The sequence below is a fragment of the Leptidea sinapis genome, chromosome 1 (genome assembly GCF_905404315.1).
Source record: "Leptidea sinapis chromosome 1, ilLepSina1.1, whole genome shotgun sequence".
Classification (NCBI taxonomy): Eukaryota; Metazoa; Arthropoda; class Insecta; order Lepidoptera; family Pieridae; genus Leptidea; species Leptidea sinapis.
Genome location: NC_066265.1, coordinates 18,251,655 through 18,274,117, shown reverse-complemented (window position 1 = coordinate 18,274,117; position 22,463 = coordinate 18,251,655). Strand labels below are relative to the sequence as shown.

General features: G+C 35.2%; 1 protein-coding gene across 1 annotated transcript in view; it reads right to left on the bottom strand.

Moving 5' to 3' along the window:
- The window catches only part of LOC126970828 (neurotrophin 1), a 30,936-nt gene that overhangs the window by 2,437 nt on the left and 6,036 nt on the right, over window positions 1-22,463 (bottom strand). The window contains exons 2-5 of the mRNA XM_050816973.1: window positions 4,142-4,504; window positions 2,338-2,539; window positions 1,223-1,409; window positions 270-419 (exon numbers count right to left, since the gene is read on the bottom strand). Coding sequence (XP_050672930.1) covers window positions 270-419; window positions 1,223-1,409; window positions 2,338-2,539; window positions 4,142-4,504 — 902 coding nt within the window. The remainder of the gene's footprint in view (window positions 1-269; window positions 420-1,222; window positions 1,410-2,337; window positions 2,540-4,141; window positions 4,505-22,463) is intronic.

Sequence of the window (22,463 nt, the reverse complement as noted above, 5' to 3'; positions counted from 1 at the left end):
AAGAATATTCAGGAAAACCCTGCAGTATCAGGAATTCTGTAGTTGGCATATTATGCGTATTAAACGGAATTACGAAATCTTATTAAGCATTAAGAAATGTATCAAAACATGTCTTAAGTTGCAGGGGCTCGAGGAAAAATAGCGTATCTTTCGAGAACTACATACATTCTACTGTATGTAGTTCATAACTACTATGTTATTGCTCTTAGGCGGCTCTTATTTAAGGCGGTATAATGTCATAAATGTATATGGACTAATTGTTATCATACCTATTTGATATCAAGTAATGCTCAGCTGTATATTTAGCTTCTTGATCTGCTGTTACTCCATCGACTACTCCATCATCAGGCTCCTTGAAATCAGCGAGAAGAGCAACTGCTGTCGCCTTATTTCGTCTTATCGATTGCATTATTGCTTCACTGCAACAGTTTGTAAATATTTTTTATCAAATTTGTACAACTTTAATTTCTCATTTTCTAACATCTACCATATTATTAATAACAAAAGAGCATATTTACTAATATGATAAGTTGATATAGTAAAAAGTTTAGATTTTCGTCATCATAGTAAAGTTTAATTTGTTAACATCGAGAATACTGCACTTTCACTAAGGCTCTATCAATTACCCTTTCCCTTTTTACTTTTGCTTTCATTAGTACACCACTTCAATAAATACTTGACCTATTGAATTTGTCCCAAATATATTAATTCGTTTTTAATCAAAATACTTTTTACAATTTATGCAATAATATCATTCTAAGGGTTCTATACCCGAAGGGTGACCAGCGGAAACCTCATTACAATGGCTCTGATGTCCGTTCATCTGCCAGCTGATATAGAAATAACAAATAACCAGTGGGAGGCTCCTTTGCACAGGATGCTGGCTAGATTATTGGTGTGGTACCACAACGGCGCCTATTTCTACCTTGAAGCAGTAATGTGTAAACATTCTTTTGCTTCAGTCTAAATGGCGCCGCAAGCTAGTGAAATGACTGGGCAAATGAGACTTAACAATTACTTATGTCTCAAGGTGACGAGCGCAGTTGTAGTGCCGCTCAGAATTTTTGGGTCTTTCAAGAATCCTGAGCGGCATTGCATCTTCCTATCAGCTGAACGTCCTCCTTGTCTCGTCCCCTTTTTTCATAAAAAAAAAAAACAGAATAAACCTTAAATAACGATACTACAATCATTAATTATAAATATACTAATATAATAAACCTACGTAGGATAGTCTTCTATGTGCAAACACAAACTATTGGTAAATAATTCACACTGCATTTGTTCGTTTTGTAATTTTCTTAGCGGCTGTGGTCTTCTTCGAATAATCGGTCCTATTGATGGTTCAGCAGTAGTACGCCGGGAAACTGTCGCTGGCTTTTGAGGATACGTTCCTCGTCGTATTAGGTTACCTGTATTAAAAGAAAAAACTTTTATAATTCTATATTTATGATAATCACGAACAAGGAGCTTTTTTTAACCAACTTAAAAAAAGGAGGAGGTTCAAATTCATCGGTATGTTGTTTTTTATGTTTGTTACCTCACAACCGATATTGATAATTTTTTAGCCACTACCTCCGAAGTCATATTGTGCAATGCAGCCAACTATTCTGGATGTGTGACTTTCGTCTTCAGTTTTCAAGGATATTTCTGCCACGTATAACTGAGCTATTAAATGGGATTCCTTGCGCAGTGATTCCAGGACGAAATAGAACATGTTACATCAAAAAAGAGCGTACACTTTCTTATAAGACCAGCAACACACCTGTGGATACTCTGGTGTTGCAGGAGTATGTGGAGTGATCACTTCAAATTGGATGACTCAAGCGCTCGGTTTTTCTGCTCTTGCATGAAAAAACTACTCGGTGAATATAAAACTTCAAACTATAGAAATTAAAAAAGTAGCACAAGTAGGTTATATATATTTTACTAGCTGACCCGACAGACGTTGTTCTGTACATAATAATATTTATTATTATATTATATTATATTATATTATATACTGATTTTTTTATGAATTTGTTAATAATATTTCATAACATCAAGAACTATTTCGTAAAATAAGCTCCCTGTATAATGAAATTGTTTCACAGCAGAGCTGTCGAACCGTGCATACAAAATAAATATTGGAAATAAAAATAAGTATGGGTCCCAAATCGAAATAAAAACTATCCTATCTCTCAAGTTCGACTAAACTGAATTCCATGAAATATTCACCATTAAAATCCGTTCATTCGTTTAGGAGTTAACTGGAAACAAACATTAGGACTCCGGATTTATATATATTAAGATTTAATGAGATAATATTATGAACACAATCAATTGAATATAATAATATACCTTTTCTGTCCACATATCTATTGAGTGAACGAAGTTTTTGAGCAAACGGCACGTTTTGTCCTAAAGTCTGGTTAATCGTATCATTTTGAGATTCTGCTGTTCCGTTCATAAACATCCTTGTTGTTGACTCAAACTGTGACCTGGCTATTTGAATAGCATTCACCTTCAAGTCTGTGTCTTCAATCAATTTACTCACGTTGCTCTGAAATATAATTTTATTTAAAAGCGTTTTAATGGTATATAAGATTGCTTAGTAACCAACCAAGTGTCAGAGGTTTCAAATGAAATTGTTTTTTTTTCTTTTTATGAAAATAAGGGACCAGACGAGCAGGACGTTCTGTTGGTTTGGTACGCCCTTACCATTACAATACAGTGCCACTCAGGATTCTTGAAAAAACGCAAAAATTCTGAGTGGTACTACAATTATTGTGCTCGTCACCTTGAGACGTAAGATGTTAAGTCTCAATTTGTCCAGTAATTTCACTAACTACGGCGCCCTTCAGACCGAAACAGTAATGTTTACACATTACTGCTTCCGTTGTGGTACCCACAATCTAGCCGGCATCCTGGGCCAAGGAGCCTCCCACCTCCCATTGTGCTGTTTGTGTTATTATTAATAAGCACCAATAGTAGTTGTGAATTCAACACAAGATCGATCTTTATTGATTGATCTCGAATAATCACTGGTTATCCTTTATTATGGAGTTACTTCCGCACACTTCAGCAGTCCAACCAATAATGCCTTACTCAATATGGCGGCACTCACTCTGCCAAGTCTCCCTTCCATTTTTTTTACAGTGACAGTGACAGTCATGACGTTTGCGTTCAACATTAAATCACTGTCAACGCTACAAAATATGGATAATGATGACAGTTGAAAAGTCAAATGAGATAATTGAAACTTTTTATATCCAACTGATCTGTCAAAGCCTGGAAGGTAAGAGCCATGTATAGTAAAAACTTTTAATTTCTATTGGCATCGTACCATTTCATAAGTGATTCTAATGATATGATCATTTAGATATGAATTTATATTTAAACATAATAATTTTATATCTCTTTATTATTATGCAGGTTCTATCCTTTTATTGTTAATGTTAAAATTTAGGCTTATCTTATTAATATATCATCAGTAAGTATTCAATACGTCAATAAATTGCCCATATATATGGAATAAATCCTCAAACTATATTTACAATACTACATTAAATTAAAACTATCATTACGTGGAAGCGTGCCAAGAATACTGGCAGCATTTCCGCGTTGGATAGCTAGGCTGATCCGTTGACCGAAATAGCTGCCAGCGCTTGGGTTTCCAGTAGCCTTATTGAGGCGCGAAGATAGTAATTTGTACATTCTCCGCGCCTGTGGGCCCCACGAGCCAAGTGTCTCGACATCAAACGGCACAAAGATCTCACTGAGACCGACATATTTGCGACGCTTGCTGTCTTCGGTAGTCGAAGCAGCAGCCCCAGCACCAACTGACGTAACTTAGACATGAGAAGGTGTGCCAGAGTGTGGACGCAAGTCGCGTCGCAGAGTCATTCCGTCAGCATGTTTGCCATCGCGGCGGGTAAATACCATTTGGCTCTAAACCAGCTGGGATATTAAGAGCGGCAAATGCCCTGCGGATGACTTCATTAATGTTGATAATTTAATTAATTTCTTATTAATACTGGAAAACTCTTACCATGCTTTACGTCATGATTTAAGCCCGACATTGTCTTCCTAAGCAAATAAAATATAGAGAAAAACAAATAATTTGATAACTTATTTATGTTTTTCTTTTATACTATATACTTACATCGTATTTTGAATTTGTGTTTAATATTATGTTATGATTTTCTTTGTCTGTAACTGAGCCTGTAGTATTATGTGTGGGTCCGTCATTCTCATTTGTTGTGTTATGTTTTATTGGTGTTTGTACGTGGCTTTGTGGTGATATGTTTGTATGCCGCCATTTTATATTTTGTGCTCCTGTGTCAAATCGTTCTTCGTCTAGTGTATCTTCAGTGATTGATCGTCTTTGGATGTGAGCTTGTGGGTATACTACATCGCGTGTCTGTTTGCCGGTTCTACTTGCACGTTTTATGAGATTTGCCGTGTCCAGTAATATTGGCAGCATAAGGTTGACTGTTGCGTTGTTACTACCAAACAATGATCTCACCTGAAATTAATAAAAGCATTGTTAAAGTTATACTTATGATACGTAAATTTTATATAAGAAAGTAAATCAATTCATTTATATACTTAATTATTAACATATTTCACTTTGAACGTGAATAATACGTCTTATGTAATCACTACATAATATTATAAAACAAAGTCCTCTGACGTGTCTGTCTGTCTGTGTGTTGGCGATAAACTCAAAAACTACTGCACCTATCTTCACGCTGTTTTAAGCAATAGTTAGCGTGGTTCTCGAGGAAGCTTTTAGTATGTATTTTGTTAAGTTGTTGCATACATTTTTGTATATTTAAACGAAATTTGTTGGATTTTGTCGGAAAAAATAAGGCATCTGTGAACTTTGAACACTGTCTTAACCCTTTGTGATCACAAAATAATATATTGCGGAATTGTGTATCATATATAGGTCTACAGAAAAAACGGCAATGGCATATGTCTTATATATATTTATGTTATAGTAACCTTTACCACACAAACGTTTTTTAACAATTCTTTTGAATAACGTAACACCTTTGTTTTGAACATTTTCTGGGATCTTGTTGTAAAAGCATATACATTGCCCCACAAAAGACTTACTAACTCGACTAAGCCGAGTAGTAGACATCATCAGTTTATGTCTGTTCCTGGTGTTAACATTATGGTTATGACAGTTTCTGGCAAATTCACTTATGTGCCTATGAACATACATTACATTATCAAGAATATATTGAGAAGCAACAGTCATGATGTTAATTTCTTTGAATTTTGCTCTCAATGATTCTCTAGGACCTAGGTTATAAATAGCGCGAATAGCCCTCTTCTGCAGCACAAATATTGTATTAATATCAGCAGCGTTGCCCCATAGCAATATACCATAGGACATAATACTATGGAAATAACTAAAGTATACTAGTCGCGCCGTATCTATGTCAGTTAATTGTCTAATTTTTTTAACCGCGTATGCTGCAGAACTAAGTCTGTTCGCCAATCCTTCAATATGGGGGCCCCATTGTAATTTGGAATCTAGAGTTATGCAAAGAAATATAGCAGATTCCACCGGTTCTATCACCTCTCCGTTTAAAAAAACATTTGCATTTACATTTTTGACATTTGGTACGGTAAATTTTATGAATTTAGTTTTCTTGCTATTTAACAATAGGTTATTAACGCCTACTTCAATTTTTTTTTTTTAAAGTAGTGTCAGGGGAATCATAATTTACTTCTTTGTCATAATTCGAAAGAGAAATTTCATAGATAATATATACCCCGTCGTTACTGCTAATAATGATAGACTCGTACAAATTGCTGGCCTATTCGTTTTCACGGTCATGAGAAAATGTGTTCCAATTATAATAAGTACATCAACTTTCATTGAACAGTGCTATTGTTTAAAGTCGTGTAGTTTGTGATGAGGTGATCTGATAGAGGCTAGAGTATACGCTTAATAGCATTATCATGGTATTCTTAAAGAGATTCCGCCTTCTACCAGTGGGAGGCTCCTTTGCATAGGATGCCGGCTAGATTATGGGTACCACAACGGCGCCTATTTCTGTCGTATAGCAGTGCTGTCTAAGCACTACTGTGTTTCGATCTGAAAGGCGCCGTAGCTAGTGAAATTACTGGGCAAATGAGACTTGATAACTTATGTCTCAAGGTGACGAGCGCAATTGTAGTGCCATTCAGAATTTTTGGGTTTTTCAAGATTCCTGAGCGGCACTGCATTGTAATGGGCAGAGCGTATCAATTGCCATCAGCTGAACGTCCTGCTCGTATTGTTCCTTATTTTATTAAAAAAGAGATTTAATAAGCTTTAGTTATTTTTTTATTGTTTCAAACGAACAGAACAACCATTGACAAATGAGCTGTCATGGCTGACCTAACGATTTCTTACTAAGAAGCTGAGAAAGCATTAAAATAAATATTTTTAATAATGAGCATTATTATTATCATCATTTTAAATTTAAAAAAAAACATGTTTAGTGAAAATGTTTAGAAAATGAAAAACGGCTTAATGTAAAAAGTCTTCCTTAGGGGTCTCTTCTATAGCACTTTCGTACGCTTTCACCGCATCTTCAGGGCTGGTAAAGCGAATACCTCGAATTTTATCTTTAGTTCTTGGGAATAAATAAAAGTCGCAGGGCGCCAGGTCAGGACTGTATGGCGGATGACTCATTATCTCGACACCTGCCTCAGTCAAATATTTTCATTGTCGTGATGACGGAGGATCCTGCTTCAAGGGCGCTGCTGTTGCTTATCCAAGACAACAGGCAAACAGCAATTGATATACCAGTCTGCACTAACTGTCCTACCATCTTATAGCAAAACTGTCGCAAAATGACCTTTCCGACCAAAGAGTGAGGCAATCATCTTTTTTCCTTGACTTATTACTTTCTTTATCTTAGTTGGCCGATCCTCGAAAGAAACACCCACTGAGCTGATTGTCTTTTGGTTTCGGGTTCGTAGCAATAGCTTTCATCACCTGTGACGATGTCAAATACAGCATTTGAGTCACCGCCGTTGAACTTATCTAACATTTAGCGACACCAGTCCATGCGAAGATATTTCTGGTCGTCGGTTAAAGTATGGGTAATCCATCTGGTACAAAGCTTCCTCACGCCTGCCAAATGTTCGTGTAATATTTTTTGAACTTGACTCATACCAATGCTTAGGCTTGCCCGTATCTGCTGATAGGTCACTCTCTTATCTTCCTCTATCATGCGTCGCACAGCACTGATGTTATCTTCAGTAGTCGCTGTTAAAAGACGTCCCTCACGCGGATCATCATTGAGATTGATACGGTAAACCAATTGTAAATAGTGGTTCGAGATGGGGCTTCATTAAGAAATGCTAATCACAGCTTAAGAAATTCCATAAAAGTTTTCATTAGCTATGTTTCTAACTGGCCAGTTCTAAACATTTTCAGTGTTACCCACGTAATATCTGCGAGCGACCCTCGAAGTAGAATAGTGTTTTGAAATCAGATCCATCCGGGTCTTGGGTTGGCTTTGTACAACCGTTACTCCCCGATTCACTGATTTTCTAAGCCAATGAACACAACACACTAATTATTAATTATTCTTTGATTATTAGTTACTGACTTCAACATGTGTACAAAATATGGTTTTATATTTTTAATTAATATTTAATAAGTGGCGTTGATCTTTTACTTTTAGTAGACTGGGGCTTGGTTTGGCTTTTAAGGGTCTACCTTTAAATTCAAATATTTTTATTCAAAAGAGAAATCACTTATTGAAAGTCAAAAACTACCACCATTCAAAAAGGTATGCCTCAGTCCTGAGAAGAACGGGCGCAACAAACTTAGCGGGTTTCTATCTTCTTTCTTCAAAATGGAACATATTGTTATTTAATGTTTTACAATAGCTAAAACACAATTACAATAATTTTCTTTGATGGCAAATAGCAAAATATAGCAGACATCGATAATATGATGCTTGTATAAATTGCTTTTGAAATTATTTCCAGGATTTCACAGATGTTTGTCCGAAAGATTTAATTACTACGCGGCACAGCCACGCCAATATCGTTTCAATCTACACTGGCCTGCAAAAGTAAGTATCACACTTTTCAAATTATTTTTTTTTCTTAATTATAGAAGGTAGAGATTTAAGATTAAAAACGTTTTGTTGCAAATTTTATAGGTTTTAATTCTAAGAAACTAAAATTATACATAAGTAACATTTTTAACTTAAAAAAGATAAAACAATGAAAATAGACATTTTTAGTTTAGTGTAAAAAAATTCAACTAAAATGTATTACATGTTATTTAATTTTTAATAACTGGTATTGCCTCCTCGAGGTCTGATTACAGCTTCGAGCCGGTTTGGCATACTGAACACTAGGTTTCGGAGCCGATGTTGGGGAATATTCTCCCATTCTTCTACCAGGGCCTGCTTTAGTGCCCTGGGGTAGTAGGTGGTGGTCTGCGATATCTGACTAGCCTCCCAAGCTCATCCCAGGCGTGTTCAATCGGGTTGAGATCAGGACTTCTTGATGGCCAAGCCATCACGCTGATACCGACCTCCTGAATATTCTCTTGTACGATATGAACCGTGTGTGACCGGGCATTATCATGCATCAGCATCGATTCATCACCCATATTTTCTAAATACGGCCCTGCATACTCATTGAGAATCTCTTGAGCATATCTTTGCCCAGTCAGGGTGCCATTTTCTATGGCTGTTAGCTCTGTGCGACCTTCTGAAGATATGCCAGCCCATACATGTACACTGCCTCCACCGTATTGGACTCTTTCTGAGATGCAGGCTTGAAGGTATCGCTCACCAGGTCGCCTGTAAACACTTCGCCTTCCATCAGAAGTGTATAGGGAGAATCGAGACTCATCTGCAAACAAAATTCTTGACCATTCTTCTTCATCCCACTGCATGTGTTCACGGGCGTATCGCAGTTTCGCTACTCGATGTTGTCTCTCGAGTTTTGGGCCACTCGCTGGTCTTCGGGATTTCAAATTTGCTTCAGCTAGTCTTCTTCTCACTGTACTGTCACTAATTTAGTCCCTCCGGGTCTGAGGTAGCTATTGCTGGACTTCAACTGCATTTTGGTGGCGATTCATTAACACAGTGGAAATAATATAACGATCTTCTCGGGCACTGGTACACCTGGGTCTGCCATTACAAGGTCTCCTCAGATAGTGTCCAGTCTCTTCGTACCTTCGCTTTACCTTCTGGACCGTTCGTACCGTCACACCCACCATTCTTGCAGTGCGACGCATACTGATGCCTAGTTCCAGAAAAGCCATGATCCTAGCACATTCTTCAACTGAAAGAGGCATGATAAATAAATTTTATGTGCTTTTTAGCATAAATTTTTAAAATAAGACCCATCCATCTTGAAAAAAATTTAAAACAGAAAGAAAAATGTGAATGGTAAAATTGTAAGTCGGAAACGTCCACTTTGAAAAAGGAATGGTTTTGTTTTTGAAGTTTTTTTTCAGCCAGTTCTTAAAAGAAGGTTACCGAGTATAAAGTTTTTATGTACAAAATTAAATTCTCTTTGGAGTCATTTTTATTTCGAAAGTATATCTTGTGAACTTAAAACGTTATCCCAGTTTTAAAAGTGTGATACTTACTTTTGAAGGCCAGTGTATATTGAAAGCCTGTTCTTAAGGAAATAGTGTCGGAACTGTAAAATATATCGCTTGATAAACTGAATGTGTGCGACCAACGACTTCGTATAATGCAGCAGGTACCAGGTATTCCAAAAATTATCACATAATGTACTCCGCCTTAGATTATTTACACATCTAGATAGAGTATGACAGCTGTGAAAACGTCGGAAAAAAAGTACGCACATTAACACAGAGTGTCATACAAATCGCGAGTGTCTTGTCATGCACACTAAACTAATATTCCTGGCCTGATTTTATCGATTGTCTAACAGCAAGAGACTCTATCTAGACGAATAAATTATCTAAGTACTCCGCGATCAATGTATAGCGTCTCTTTTACACATAGTAATGAAGACAGAGACAAAACACGCTGATTACATATCAATATGCTTTCAGGAATAACGGCCTTAATATCTAAACCAAACCCCTTCCCTTTAAATCAGAATTCAATCAGAAATTGTAAGGTGATAGACGTCTCGAGGCGGTTTAACTCGAATGAGCGTTACATAACAGAGCGTGAAGACTAATCCCCTTATTCATAATAGTCTGCTAACTTAAAGCATTGCTAATTCTCACTCTGTCTTCTTCTATTGACCTAAGTCAGAATGAGAAAAAACATTCCTAAGCGGCTGTTTAAAGTTAGCGGACCATTATGAATAAGGGGGTAAGTCACACCCAACAATAACATCGAACACAAAGTACAATTAATGTTTCAACAACGCTTGTAAGTCAGCTAACAGCAGCCATGACACAATAATCTCCAATTAAGTGTTTTAATAACCGATAAAATTATAAACAGCATTACAAGGGAAAGTGGTCACAATATCGAAACGAAAGCGTTTTAATTCTCTTGAATCTTCTACGAAAATTAATTTTACTATAAGCAGTGACTATCGGTCTTTCTATTATAGCCCGTATAGGTCTTTCTATAATAGACCCGGCAAAACAACGTTTGCCGGGTCAGCTAGTAAAATTATAATTTACTACGCTAAGTCATGTGGCTTACCAGTGGGAGGCTCCTTTGCACAGGATGCCGGCTAGATTATGGGTACCACAACGGTGCCTATTTCTGCCGTGAAGCAGTAATGTGTAAACATTACTGTGCTTCGCCCTGAAGGGCGCCATAGCTAATGAAATTACTTTTCAAATAAGACTTAACATATTATGTCTCAAGGTGACGAGCGCAATTGTAGTGCCGCCCAGAATTTTTGGGGCTTTTCCAGAATCCTGAGCGGCACTGCATTGTAATGGCAGGGCGTATCAATTACCGTCAGTTGAACGTCTTGCTCGTCTTTTCCCTTATTGGCATAAAAAATAAAATCTAGAATAACCATCAATCGCTGCTCTAATGTAAGGACTTAAATAAGTAAAAAAAAAACATCTTAATCGGTTTATCCATTTAAGAGGACTTACGGAAGGATTTTTAATATTGAGCAATTTCGTAATAATATTGTGAGATAAAAGATAACTCGCTCATAAAATATCATATGTGCAGAAGCCACAATGCAACATTATTGCATGCGTATTAATTAATTCTGTTGTGATGAGCAAGTGGGCCAATGAACTTGGAAAGTAGTTTATGTTTATCAATCTAAAGAGTCTCAATGCATCGTTTCATTAATATACTATGTATGGCCTAGAGAAACTATTTGATGTCTTTTTCAGTCTTTTTATTTTTTTTAAACAAAACACTTATAAAAGATTAAAACGTGTGTTATTTTAAATGTGTTGTTACATTATAGTCTAGTCGACAAGTTGAAAATGGTACAAAATAGAGATACTGCTCTTAAAATTATGTGCGATAGCTCATTGGATCCGGAATGACGCCTAAAGAAATATACCAAAAGCGTGTATTTGCACATAAAAAATTGCAAAGTTATAAATAATTAAAGATGAAAAAAATGGCATTTCGTTTTTTGCCAATATTTCATAAGCTATTAATATTTAAGAAATTTCAAATTTTCAATAAAAAAATCCAAAGGTACTCTATCTCCATTATTTATAACTTTAATTTAACGCTGAAAAGCGGTCTGCGCGCGACAAATTAAGGTTGCACGTGTGGCGTCAAAAGCGAGTACGGCACAATAATGGTAAGTGTTGTTATAAACAAAGTATAAATATTTTTTTAACTTTTATGGCGCGATCTTGTTAAGTATGTATGTAAGAAAGGCTTTACGAAGCAAAAATTTTTTACGACCATTATTTAAACATTTTTTTGACTTACAATTAAGACGGTAGTTCGAGAAAATTTCGTTAGTTAACATTATTGTTTAACTCGTTGAAAAATTAACTTTAAGTAAAATTTCCAACGGGATTAAATTATTTATCGTATTCAGAACACACAATATTTTTTTAAATTTAGATAAAAATATTCAATACCTTAAATAAATTAATTAATGTGCCGTACTCGCGCTAAGCAAAATGTCGCGCGCAGACCTATTTTCAGCGTTAAATTAATGGAGTTCCGGGAGTTAAGAGTTTTTTAATGAAATTTCCTAAATTTTTAATAGTTTATGAAATATTGGCCAAAAACGAAATGCCATTTTTTTTTCATCTTTAATTGTTTATAACTTTTGCAATTTTTTATGTGCTAATACACGCTTTTGGCACATTTCTCTAGGCGTCATTCCGGATCCAATGACCTATCGCACATAATTTTAAGAGCAGTATCTCTATTTTGTACCATTTTCAACTTGTCGACTAAACTATTAGATTTTTGCGTAAAAGTTACAATTTTATTTTTATTTTAGTAAACCCGACGTTTCAAGACCTTTCCAGATTTCGTTTTCAGGGGGATATAATTATGCTACTATACTTGCACGGGTTCCCTTCCCTAAAATATGGTCGAGGGGAATTTTTTTTTACATTTTGTATAATCGCTAATAAAATGCTCTAGCTAGTTAGTGTACTCAATACCTTTTGTATAGTATTAGTTCACATTTACTTTTTTGACTTACTCGTGTATTACACAATAACTATTTGACGTTTTGAGTACTTTTATATACACATATATTGTAATTGAAATGATTTGTAAAACGATGAAAATGTAAATGTTGATTCTAAAGATCGGCAATGAGTTTCTTGCCACTTCTTCTCATTAGCTCAGAAGCTCCCTTTATGAAGTGGCGGTAAATTCAATAAGAAAAAAATAATATGACATTAATATGTCATATCCGTGAACTACATGAATAAAATGATTTTGATTTGATTTATTTTTTAAAAGGGTAACGTAGATATTGTACACAAAATATGATTACCATTATTCAGGGTTCTCATTTAAGACCAGGGCAGGCCAGATTCCAGAACAGCCTGTCTATATTTCAATATAACAAGTCAACCACGGCGGATATTATCTGGCATGATGACAAGCTCAAAAGACTCACTTCATGTCGTCTTTTTTTTACAAAGATCAGCTGTCTTACATCAAAATTCATTTTTTTACTAACACCAACATTCCTGATTTAAATTTATTGAAAATTATTCTCAACTCTTTAGCTTCATTTTCTGATAAAGCTAGTTTTATAGTTTTTTAATTATTATTAACTAGTGCTCGTCCAAGGCTCGAAATTCGACCACAATTCATTTCATTATTAAGTTTGAACTTTGTATGTGTTCATTTATTAAAGACTTCTATAATATAATGACGAGCCATATAGCCCAGTGGTTAGTGACCCGGCCTACTGAGATAGAGACCCCGGGTTCGAATCATAATGCCAATATGAATGTTGGTTTCCGATTCATAGATGTTTAACAGTATTTATGTATGTTAAAGTATGTACATATATTGTATTAAATATATCGTTGTGTAATACCCATAGTACAGGCTATGCCTAGTTTGGGGCAAGATAATTTGTGTAAAAGTGTGTCAATATTATATTATATATGTTTGTGTATGTTGTGTGTCATTGAAGTAGTAGTGTGTGTAATATCGAATTTAATGTATTTATAAGATATTTTATAAAAAAAAAATTGCTTAATGCAACTTAATTTTAAATTTCACGGACATTCGTTCGCGCATTTTTTTAAAAGGGGGTGGGTACAAGTTTTAGCTTTACGTATTAATATAAAGATTCTTAAAGTATAATAACTACATTTGATTTTGATTATGTTAATATTCTTCGCGCAAATCTGATTAGTTGAAAACCTATAACAGCTTGCCTTAAACAAATAATATTGATTATTATTATATAAGTATTAAATTTTTAACTTTCACTTTGACTTAAAGTATGCCTTTCATCGCAATCGAACAAACAGTATGGCATTCAACTAACTTTATTCGAAAACGATATTTTAAGTACCTACTATATACGCCATAAAATCAAGAATGGACTTTTACGTCATTTGAAGTCCATGTCATCAATTCATATTATAAAACAAAGTCCTCCACCCCGTCTGTCTGTCTGTCTGTTTGCGATAAATTCAAAAATTACTGCAGCGATTTACATGCTCCCTTCGCCAATGAATTGCGTGGTTCTTGAAGAAGGTTTATGTACATAATTTGTTAAGTTTTTGTATAGATTAACGATGTTTCTAGTGTCGGAAAAAATAAGCCTACTGGTAGTTTTCAACGAAAAAGCTGCCTGAGCCCTTTGAGATATAACAAAATAAAGTATAGTGGAAATGTGTATCATATATGTATAAATATAAATTTAAATAATATTAGATTTATAATTACGTAACAATGATAAATGCTGTATATGTGGTAATAAAACTACCATCATCAGAGAACAATAATAAAACAAATGCGTAAATGAATGGAAGGGTAAATAAGTATGCGGTAATAACTAGGTTTGTTTGTAATTTAATATAATAAGTTTGTAAAAATTTTAATAAGTGTTTGATCGCTTGGATACACTACCACTAAATTATGATGATATTGAGTTGCTCTTACGACACATAACACACACAAACACTTATACACAGACACACACACACACACACGCGCGCACTTTTTATAATATTATTATGTTCTAGTATATTATTTTAAGGCTAAGAAAGAGCAGAGCCTCCTGGCACAAGCATTCTTTATATGCTTAAAAGGAGGTTCTTGCCACTATTTACTATGGAGAATTTTGTATGTTAACAAGTGTAATAAATTTTATAAGTCACTAGCAAACGTTGTATTGCCGATATTAAAATCGCGATACAAAACTAACTGTTGATCGTAGATGGGTGAAAATTTGAAGTTGTATGTATTTTTTAATGCTGACTCATAATCAAACAAATAAAAATAAAGTAAAAAAAATAAAGAAAAAAACATTTCGTGTGGACCACCCTTAACATTTAGGGGGATGAAAAATAGATGTTGTCCGATTCTCAGACCTACCCAATATACACTCAAAATTTCATGAGAATCTGTCAAGCCGTTTCGGAGGAGTTAAAAGTTTAACACCATGACACGAGAATTTTATATAATATTAGAAGAAGATATTGTAAATAGTTTTAAGAACTGATATTATGTCTTTAGTTTTCTCTTAATTAATTACTTATAACATGCGAGGAGTGTAGTACACAGTAAAACCCGAATCGAATTATTTGTGTACTTAAATTGTAAAATACTTTTTTGTGTTAATAAAAAAATATAGGTCTAAGGAAAAGTCCGCGATAGCATATCTCTATCTCTTAAGGATAATATACACCACCCATTTCAAAACTTTAAAAAATTTGCAATTATAAAGCGGTAGTGTAAAAGCTCTTTAAACAAATACGATATTAATCCTTATCATTATTTTACTACATTTTATAAAATCATTCAGAAAAACGTTTTTTGTTTCACTCATTACCTTTAATTACATATTTCCGATGGCTTTAGATGATTAGGAATAATGTTGTCCCGAATTATTATAAATTAGGATATCATCCCCACCCTCTGGATGTGTGGCGGTCCTCCCCTGTTTGCTTTACAAGGATCTGTCTTCCACGTACTACAAAGCTGTGGAATGAACTTCCTCGTGCGGTGTTTCCGGGACGATACGACATTTTACCTTCAAAAAATGTGAGTACACCTTCCTTAAAGGCCGGCAACGCTCCTGTGATTCTCGCTCCTCTGGTGTTGCATGAGAATGTGGGCGGCGGTGATCACTTAACACCAGGTGACCCTTACGCTCGCTTGTCCTCCTTTTTCTATAAAAAAAAAGAATTTAGGTACATATTTTTTTCTATAGACAGAACAGCGTCCGTCGGGGCAGCGTGTATGTGTATGAAAATGTCAAGAAGTTTATAAGATTTAGTAGTAAGTTTATAAGATTTAGTTTTTATACCACGTTACTTTTAGTTTCCTACCAGTAAAAAGTTTTGCTATTATTTTAAGTATATCAAAATATTTTTCGTGACGTCACAAAATGTCCCAACGGAAGACCAGCGTTGGTTTTCAAACCAGCAACATGGTGAGTTGGGACCATTTTTTTGAATCGAATGTTTCAGTCTTTTTGTTTTTTGCTTGTTTATCAATCTAAAGTTTATATTTATTTTTTATGTTATGTCTTTGTACAAAATAACTTACTAATACGTTTCAAAATAAAAAAAATTCTTTCTTTTTTTCTTTCAAGAATGTCAAGACTACGTGGACGATCTTGTTACTAAACGAGCAGGCACTGACCTCTACTATATACCACAGGTTCGGCGGCTGTCAAAGTGCTTTGTGCCTGTTTGATATTCGCAATTTTGGCGCTGTTGGCCATGAAGCGGGAGTCTGCGGTACTAAAACTAGTGACAACAACCTCAGCAAATATCGACAGATGGTGGGAAACAATATACACAAAAATGTGTTCTTTATTAAGTTGATTCTTGAAGTAGAAATAACACGGAAAACGAACGATATTAATTCAAAATGTAAAAATACTTCAGAGTATTGAACGTTCCTTCGCAGCCATTATACGTCAGAATTAGTTCTCTGGACGCTCGCGAGTGGCTTCAAATAGGCACAAAAAAATTGCTGTCAAAGATATGGAACAGCCTGTCCAGTGGTATTTATACAGGTCAGTGCGAGCAGGTGATGTTAAGTTTATAAATATATGTAAAACATGTAATATTGACAAGGTATTTGATTTGGCATAACAGATCTTATTATCATACAATAGCAGGCTGTCGAGGTGAGCTGGTGTTGCTTTCCATTCTGTCACAATCACTTCAGATTGATTGAACTCCACCAGCAAAAAACTACGAATATATTTTGCGACACATTTAGAGAACTAAACATTCCTTCCCACAGTTTAAATGATATTTCAGTAATCTGTTGCAACTGTGTACAAGAGTTGACGAGTGTTGAGTTTCACGTTATTTGTTGGATTCAGAAGTGCTACTTGTTATTTTATTGTATGGGATAGCGTGTATGAGTTAGTATTTCATTGTGACCATGATTTTTAACCTTCCAAAATGGGCAAGTGCTGGTGCACTAGAATTTTCAGACACACCATAATCTAAAGTGCCGTATGGCACACTACGCCCTGACTAAGTTCTGACACTTACTTTGTTTATAAGATGGCATTTATTGCATGGTCTTATCGATTGTTTCAATAGCTTTCAGATACATTCACTCAAATAATCCTAATTATAAGCAATCTATTAATACACGTAAAATAAAACGCTTTGACAGACCACTGCGCACGCGCCAAAATCACGCCGATCTAAGGATACCGCGGCGCGCGGGCATTGATGATGTCATTAATAATCATCATTAGTCTTAATGATCCTCTAGGAGTGAAGATATATTTTATGGAAGATGAGGACAAACGAGAACAGTCACCCAAATTATGGGTATTCATTGTCAGTACATTGCTGAAAATTTAATAAACCTTACAAAAATAGTCACCTATTTGCTCTTAATTGTGATTTTCATTATTATAACACTAGAAGGAAGGGATTGCTTGTAACTAATTCTAGTAAGCTTCATAAGATACATAGTAGCTTTAAAGGTAAATGTATATGTCGTAGGGATATGATAAAAACAGAGATTTTTTGTCATTTCACTCAACCAATTCTGGTATTTGATCAAATCACTAGATTTGTTTAGAGAAATGATAAAATCCTGTTGTTATTTTAACATTTTCCGTGATTTGATCAAATCACTTAGGGAATTGACCAAATATCTGTTTTTATCATATCCCTGCGACATATACAATTTTATAATAAAGTCCCAGCCACTGTTCAGGCAATATCTATAAAAAAATTAATGTTTTATTAAAAATGGCTCTGACGTAAATCCTACTACACCACCGCTGAATATCTGGGTAATCGGACAGCCTGGGACTAGATTATGATTACTATAAAATAATAACAGCACAATATGTATATTTTATTAAAAAGAACGCAGAAAAAGAATGCTGGGAGAGTTTCTTGCGCCGCCTCTTCTCTCTCAGAGCGTCATTTGCTTCCGAAGGGTGGTAGTTTTAGAAATGACACCATTAACACACCTTTATTAAAATTGTTGATAACTGATTACAATCCAATATATCGATTTTGGAATTTCTAAAAGCTTAGAATAGTTTTTTTCTTTATTTATGACAAATTCTTTAAAGTTACTATCTTTTAGAAAATTGCTTATAATAGGTTGTAACCAAGTGGTTGAGAGTTCATAATATATACGAGTAATACCATACCATACCATATAATACCATAGTATATAATATAGAATTGCTGTATTTCTGCAATTTAAACTAAGTTCATGACATCGAAAGTACAAACAAAAGTACAAAGATTAAATAATTTTTCGTAATACAAGTAAGTGTCTATTACTTACTACTCTGTGTGTCTTTTATTTTTGAACTTACATTTTTATAATAATTGATTGTGCTATGTAGCCATTTTAATTTCTATAATTCTGAATTCTTAGAAATAAATCAATAATATTTGTGTCAATATACTGTATTACAAAACCAATATTAAATTATAATAATCTTTTGAAAAGTAATTTTAAAACTGTCAAAGGATTGCCTGCCGTCGCGCGTCGGTCGAATCTGTTGCAACAAATGTATTGTTCGTGTTGCAGAGGCGATGAAACTGACTTCCACTTGTTTTTGCTGAGATATAATAGATCGGAATTGGGTCGTTTTTTACGTCTCGATATAGTGAGTTTACGTTTTCACTAGAGCATTGTGATTTGTGGTGCAGTAGATAGGGAAAACTGTATGATAGTAATTATAGCATAGACATAGAACGCTCTATGGAAGAGAGTTAAGACAAACATTTAAGACCCAACGACTTCTAGTACAAAACAATACCATTATAAAAAAATATTTTTAGTTTTGACAGAATGTGAGTTCGCTCGAATACGTTAGAGCCCATTACAATGGCGTGCCGCTCAAGATTCTTGATTGAACCCAAAATTCTCATTCACTTTGAGACATATTTTTTTTATACAAGAAATAAAACCTACGTCATCGTACCTCACATTCTCTTGCAACACCAGAGGAATCACAGGAGAGTTACCGGCCTTTAGCGGTGTACGCGCTTTTTCTTACATACTCTGTTTCATTGCATCTCAAAAAACGAGATAATGTGTGATATGATCCCAACCGTGCTGCGCCCGTCTCTCTGAGAGTTTCGATGGAATGTTCCTTTAATAACACCCCCACTCCCTCCTTGGTACAAGTGCATCGCTACTTCTTCACCAGAAATTATTGGTTTTTCAGTACTTCGAAAGATATATATAAACGTTTGTGTGGTAAAGGTTACTATAACATAAATTACTTTCTTAATGATACCACAGATTGGGAATGGAGTGACCGCCCTTAGGCTATTAAATAATAAGTTTAATTGTACAATATTACTTTGTAAACATATTTATTCGATGAAAAATAAAAGCCCGCTGTGTTTGTTGCGCCCATTCTTCTCAGGTCTGAGGCATTCATTTTGGTATGGGTGGTAGTTTTTGACTTTCAATAAGTGATGTCACATCCTATTTTGAATAAAAATATTTGAATTTGAATTTGAATCTGAATATCGTTGTTTGTGAAACTCAACCTCGAAGATGGCTTTGTGGACGAGCTACACAATATAATACACTGGCCTTCAAAAGTAAGTATCACACTTTTAAAATTGGGATAACGTTTTAAGTTCACAAGATATACTTTCGAAATAAAAAGAACTCCAAAGAGAATTTAATTTTGTACATAAAAACTTTATAGTCGGTAACCTTCTTTTAAGAATTGGCTGAAAAAAACTTCAAAATCAAAACCATTCCTTTTTCTAAGTTACAATTTTACCATTCAAATTTTTCTTTCAGTTTTATTTTTTTTTCAAGATCGATGGGTCTTGTTTTAAAAATTTATGCTTAAAAGCACAGAACATTTATTTATCATGCCACTTTCAGTTGAAGAATGTGCTAGGATCATGGCTTTTCTGGAACTAGGCATCAGTATGCGTCGTACTGAAAGAATGGTGGGTGTGACGGTACGAACGGTCCAGAAAGTAAAGCGAAGGTACGAAGAGACTGGACACCATCTGAGGAGACCTTGAAATGGCAGATCCAGGTATACCAGTGCCCGAGAAGATCGTTATATTATTTCCACTGTGTTAAGAAATCGCCACCAAAATGCAGTTGAAGTCCAGCAACAGCTACTTCAGACCCGGAGGGACTACATTAGTGACAGTACAGTGAGAAGAAGACTTGCTGGAGCAAATTTGAAACCCCGAAGACCAGCGAGTGGCCCAAAACTCGAGAGACAGCATCGAGTAGCGAGACTGCGATACGCCCGTGAACACATGCAGTGGGATGAAGAAAAATGGTCAAGAATTTTGTTTACAGATGAGTCTCAATTCTCCTTTTACACTTCTGATGAAAGGCGAAGTGTTTACAGGCGACCTGGTGAGCGATACCTTCAAGCCTGCATCTCAGAAAGAGTCCATTACGGTGGAGGCAGTGTACATGTATATATCTTCAGAAGGTCGCACAGAGCTAGTAGGGCTCATATCATAGAAGAGTATATTCAGGAGGTCGGTATCAGCGTGAGGGCTTGTCCATCAAGAAGTCCTATCTCAACCCGATTGAACACGCCTGGGATGAGCTTGGGAGGCTAGTCAGAAATCGCAGACCACCACCTACTACCCTCAGGGCACTAAAGCAGGCCCTGGGAGAAGAATGGGAGAATATTCCCCAACATCGGCCCCGAAACCTAGTGTTCAGTATGCCAAACCGGCTCGAAGCTGTAATCAGAGCTCGAGGAGGCAATACCAGTTATTAAAAATTAAATAACATGTAATACATTTTAGTTGAAATTTTTAACACTAAACTAAAAATGTCTATTTTCATTGTTTTATCTTTTTTAAATTAAAAATGTTACTAATGTACAGTTTTAGTTTCTAAGAATTAAAGCCTATAAAATTTGCAACAAAACGTTTTTAATCTTAAATCTCTACCTTCTATAGTTAAGAAAAAAAATTAATTTGAAAAGTGTGATACTTACTTTTGCAGGCCAGTGTAGTTAGTCTTACTAATATATTATACCTAATATTTCCATAATTAGTATTATAAGGAATACTTCTCACTTAATAAAAGGCATCAAAGGCATTTATTTTCTCAAAATTGATTCCTTTAGAATTCTTTTTGATGTCATTTCTTATACTACTAGATACTACTACCGCTTCGGAAACAAATGGCGCTCTGAGAGAGAAGAAGCGGCGCAAGAAACTCTCTCAGCATTCTTTTTTTTGCGCTCTTTTCAATAAAAATATACAATATTGTACAGTCATTTCTATCGGTATAAAATAATCACAATCTAGTCCCAGGCTGTCCGATCATGTAATGTTGCATAAAGCACTATTACTGTAGTGTTCGTTAGTTTACACATTAATAGACATAGATTAAGGATTGATCTCCGCTGCGCTCCAACTAGATACCGCAGGCGTAGTCGAAAAGTGCGGCAATTAATACTACGCCCAAGTGGGCGTACTCAAGTTTGTCTCGAACAATGTGTGATGTTCTTAGTTAGTTTGGTATCTAGTTGGAGCGCAGCGAAGACCAATCCTTATTCTATGTTAATATAACATATAATTAATCGTTACAGAAATATGGAGTTTATTCAATTTAATCCGAGATTAAATATTTTGCTTTCGAATACAATTACATGGAATTCATCCTATCGCATCAATTTGATTGCATTTTTAGTGCGAAAACGGCTGACGGCCAGATCTTTGTCCGCCACGAACAGAGAAGGTTTTATTGTACCTGTCAATAGCCAATTAAGTATGGATGTAAATTACTTTGACTTTTGCTTTGGCTAATGCTATCACAGCGACTCGGTTTTCTCCTTCACTACATTTTTTTTAACTGTAGCAGTAGACATGGTCGGACAAAGCATAGTTAATTTAGATGTCGAGATAAAGCGACCAATTGTTAGGAAAGTTCTCTAAATAACATTGATACGTTGAACAAGCCTTTGATACAACACATTTTTTTTAAATGAAAATAATGGAAGAGCAGAGTGTTCAACTGACAGTGAATAATACGCATTGCCTATTTCAATGCAGTGCCACTCAGGGTTCTTGAAAAACCCCAAAAATTCTCAGCAGCACTACAATTGCGCTGGTCACCTTGAGACATAAGATGTTAATTCTCCTTTGCCCAGTAGTTTCACTAGCTACGGCGCCCTTCAGACCGGCTTCACGGCAGAAATAGGCGCCGTTGTGATAGCCATTATCTAGCCGGCATCCTGTGCGAAAATGTCTTGAAATAATTATTAATATGAATACGAAGTATATGATTTCTATGCATAGGCATTTCCTGCTCCCAGATTAACTAATTCGGCATTTGAAATCAAAAAAAAAAAAATAATTTGCTACAAACGATTTCACTTTCTTGTACTTATTTGCTTTTGTC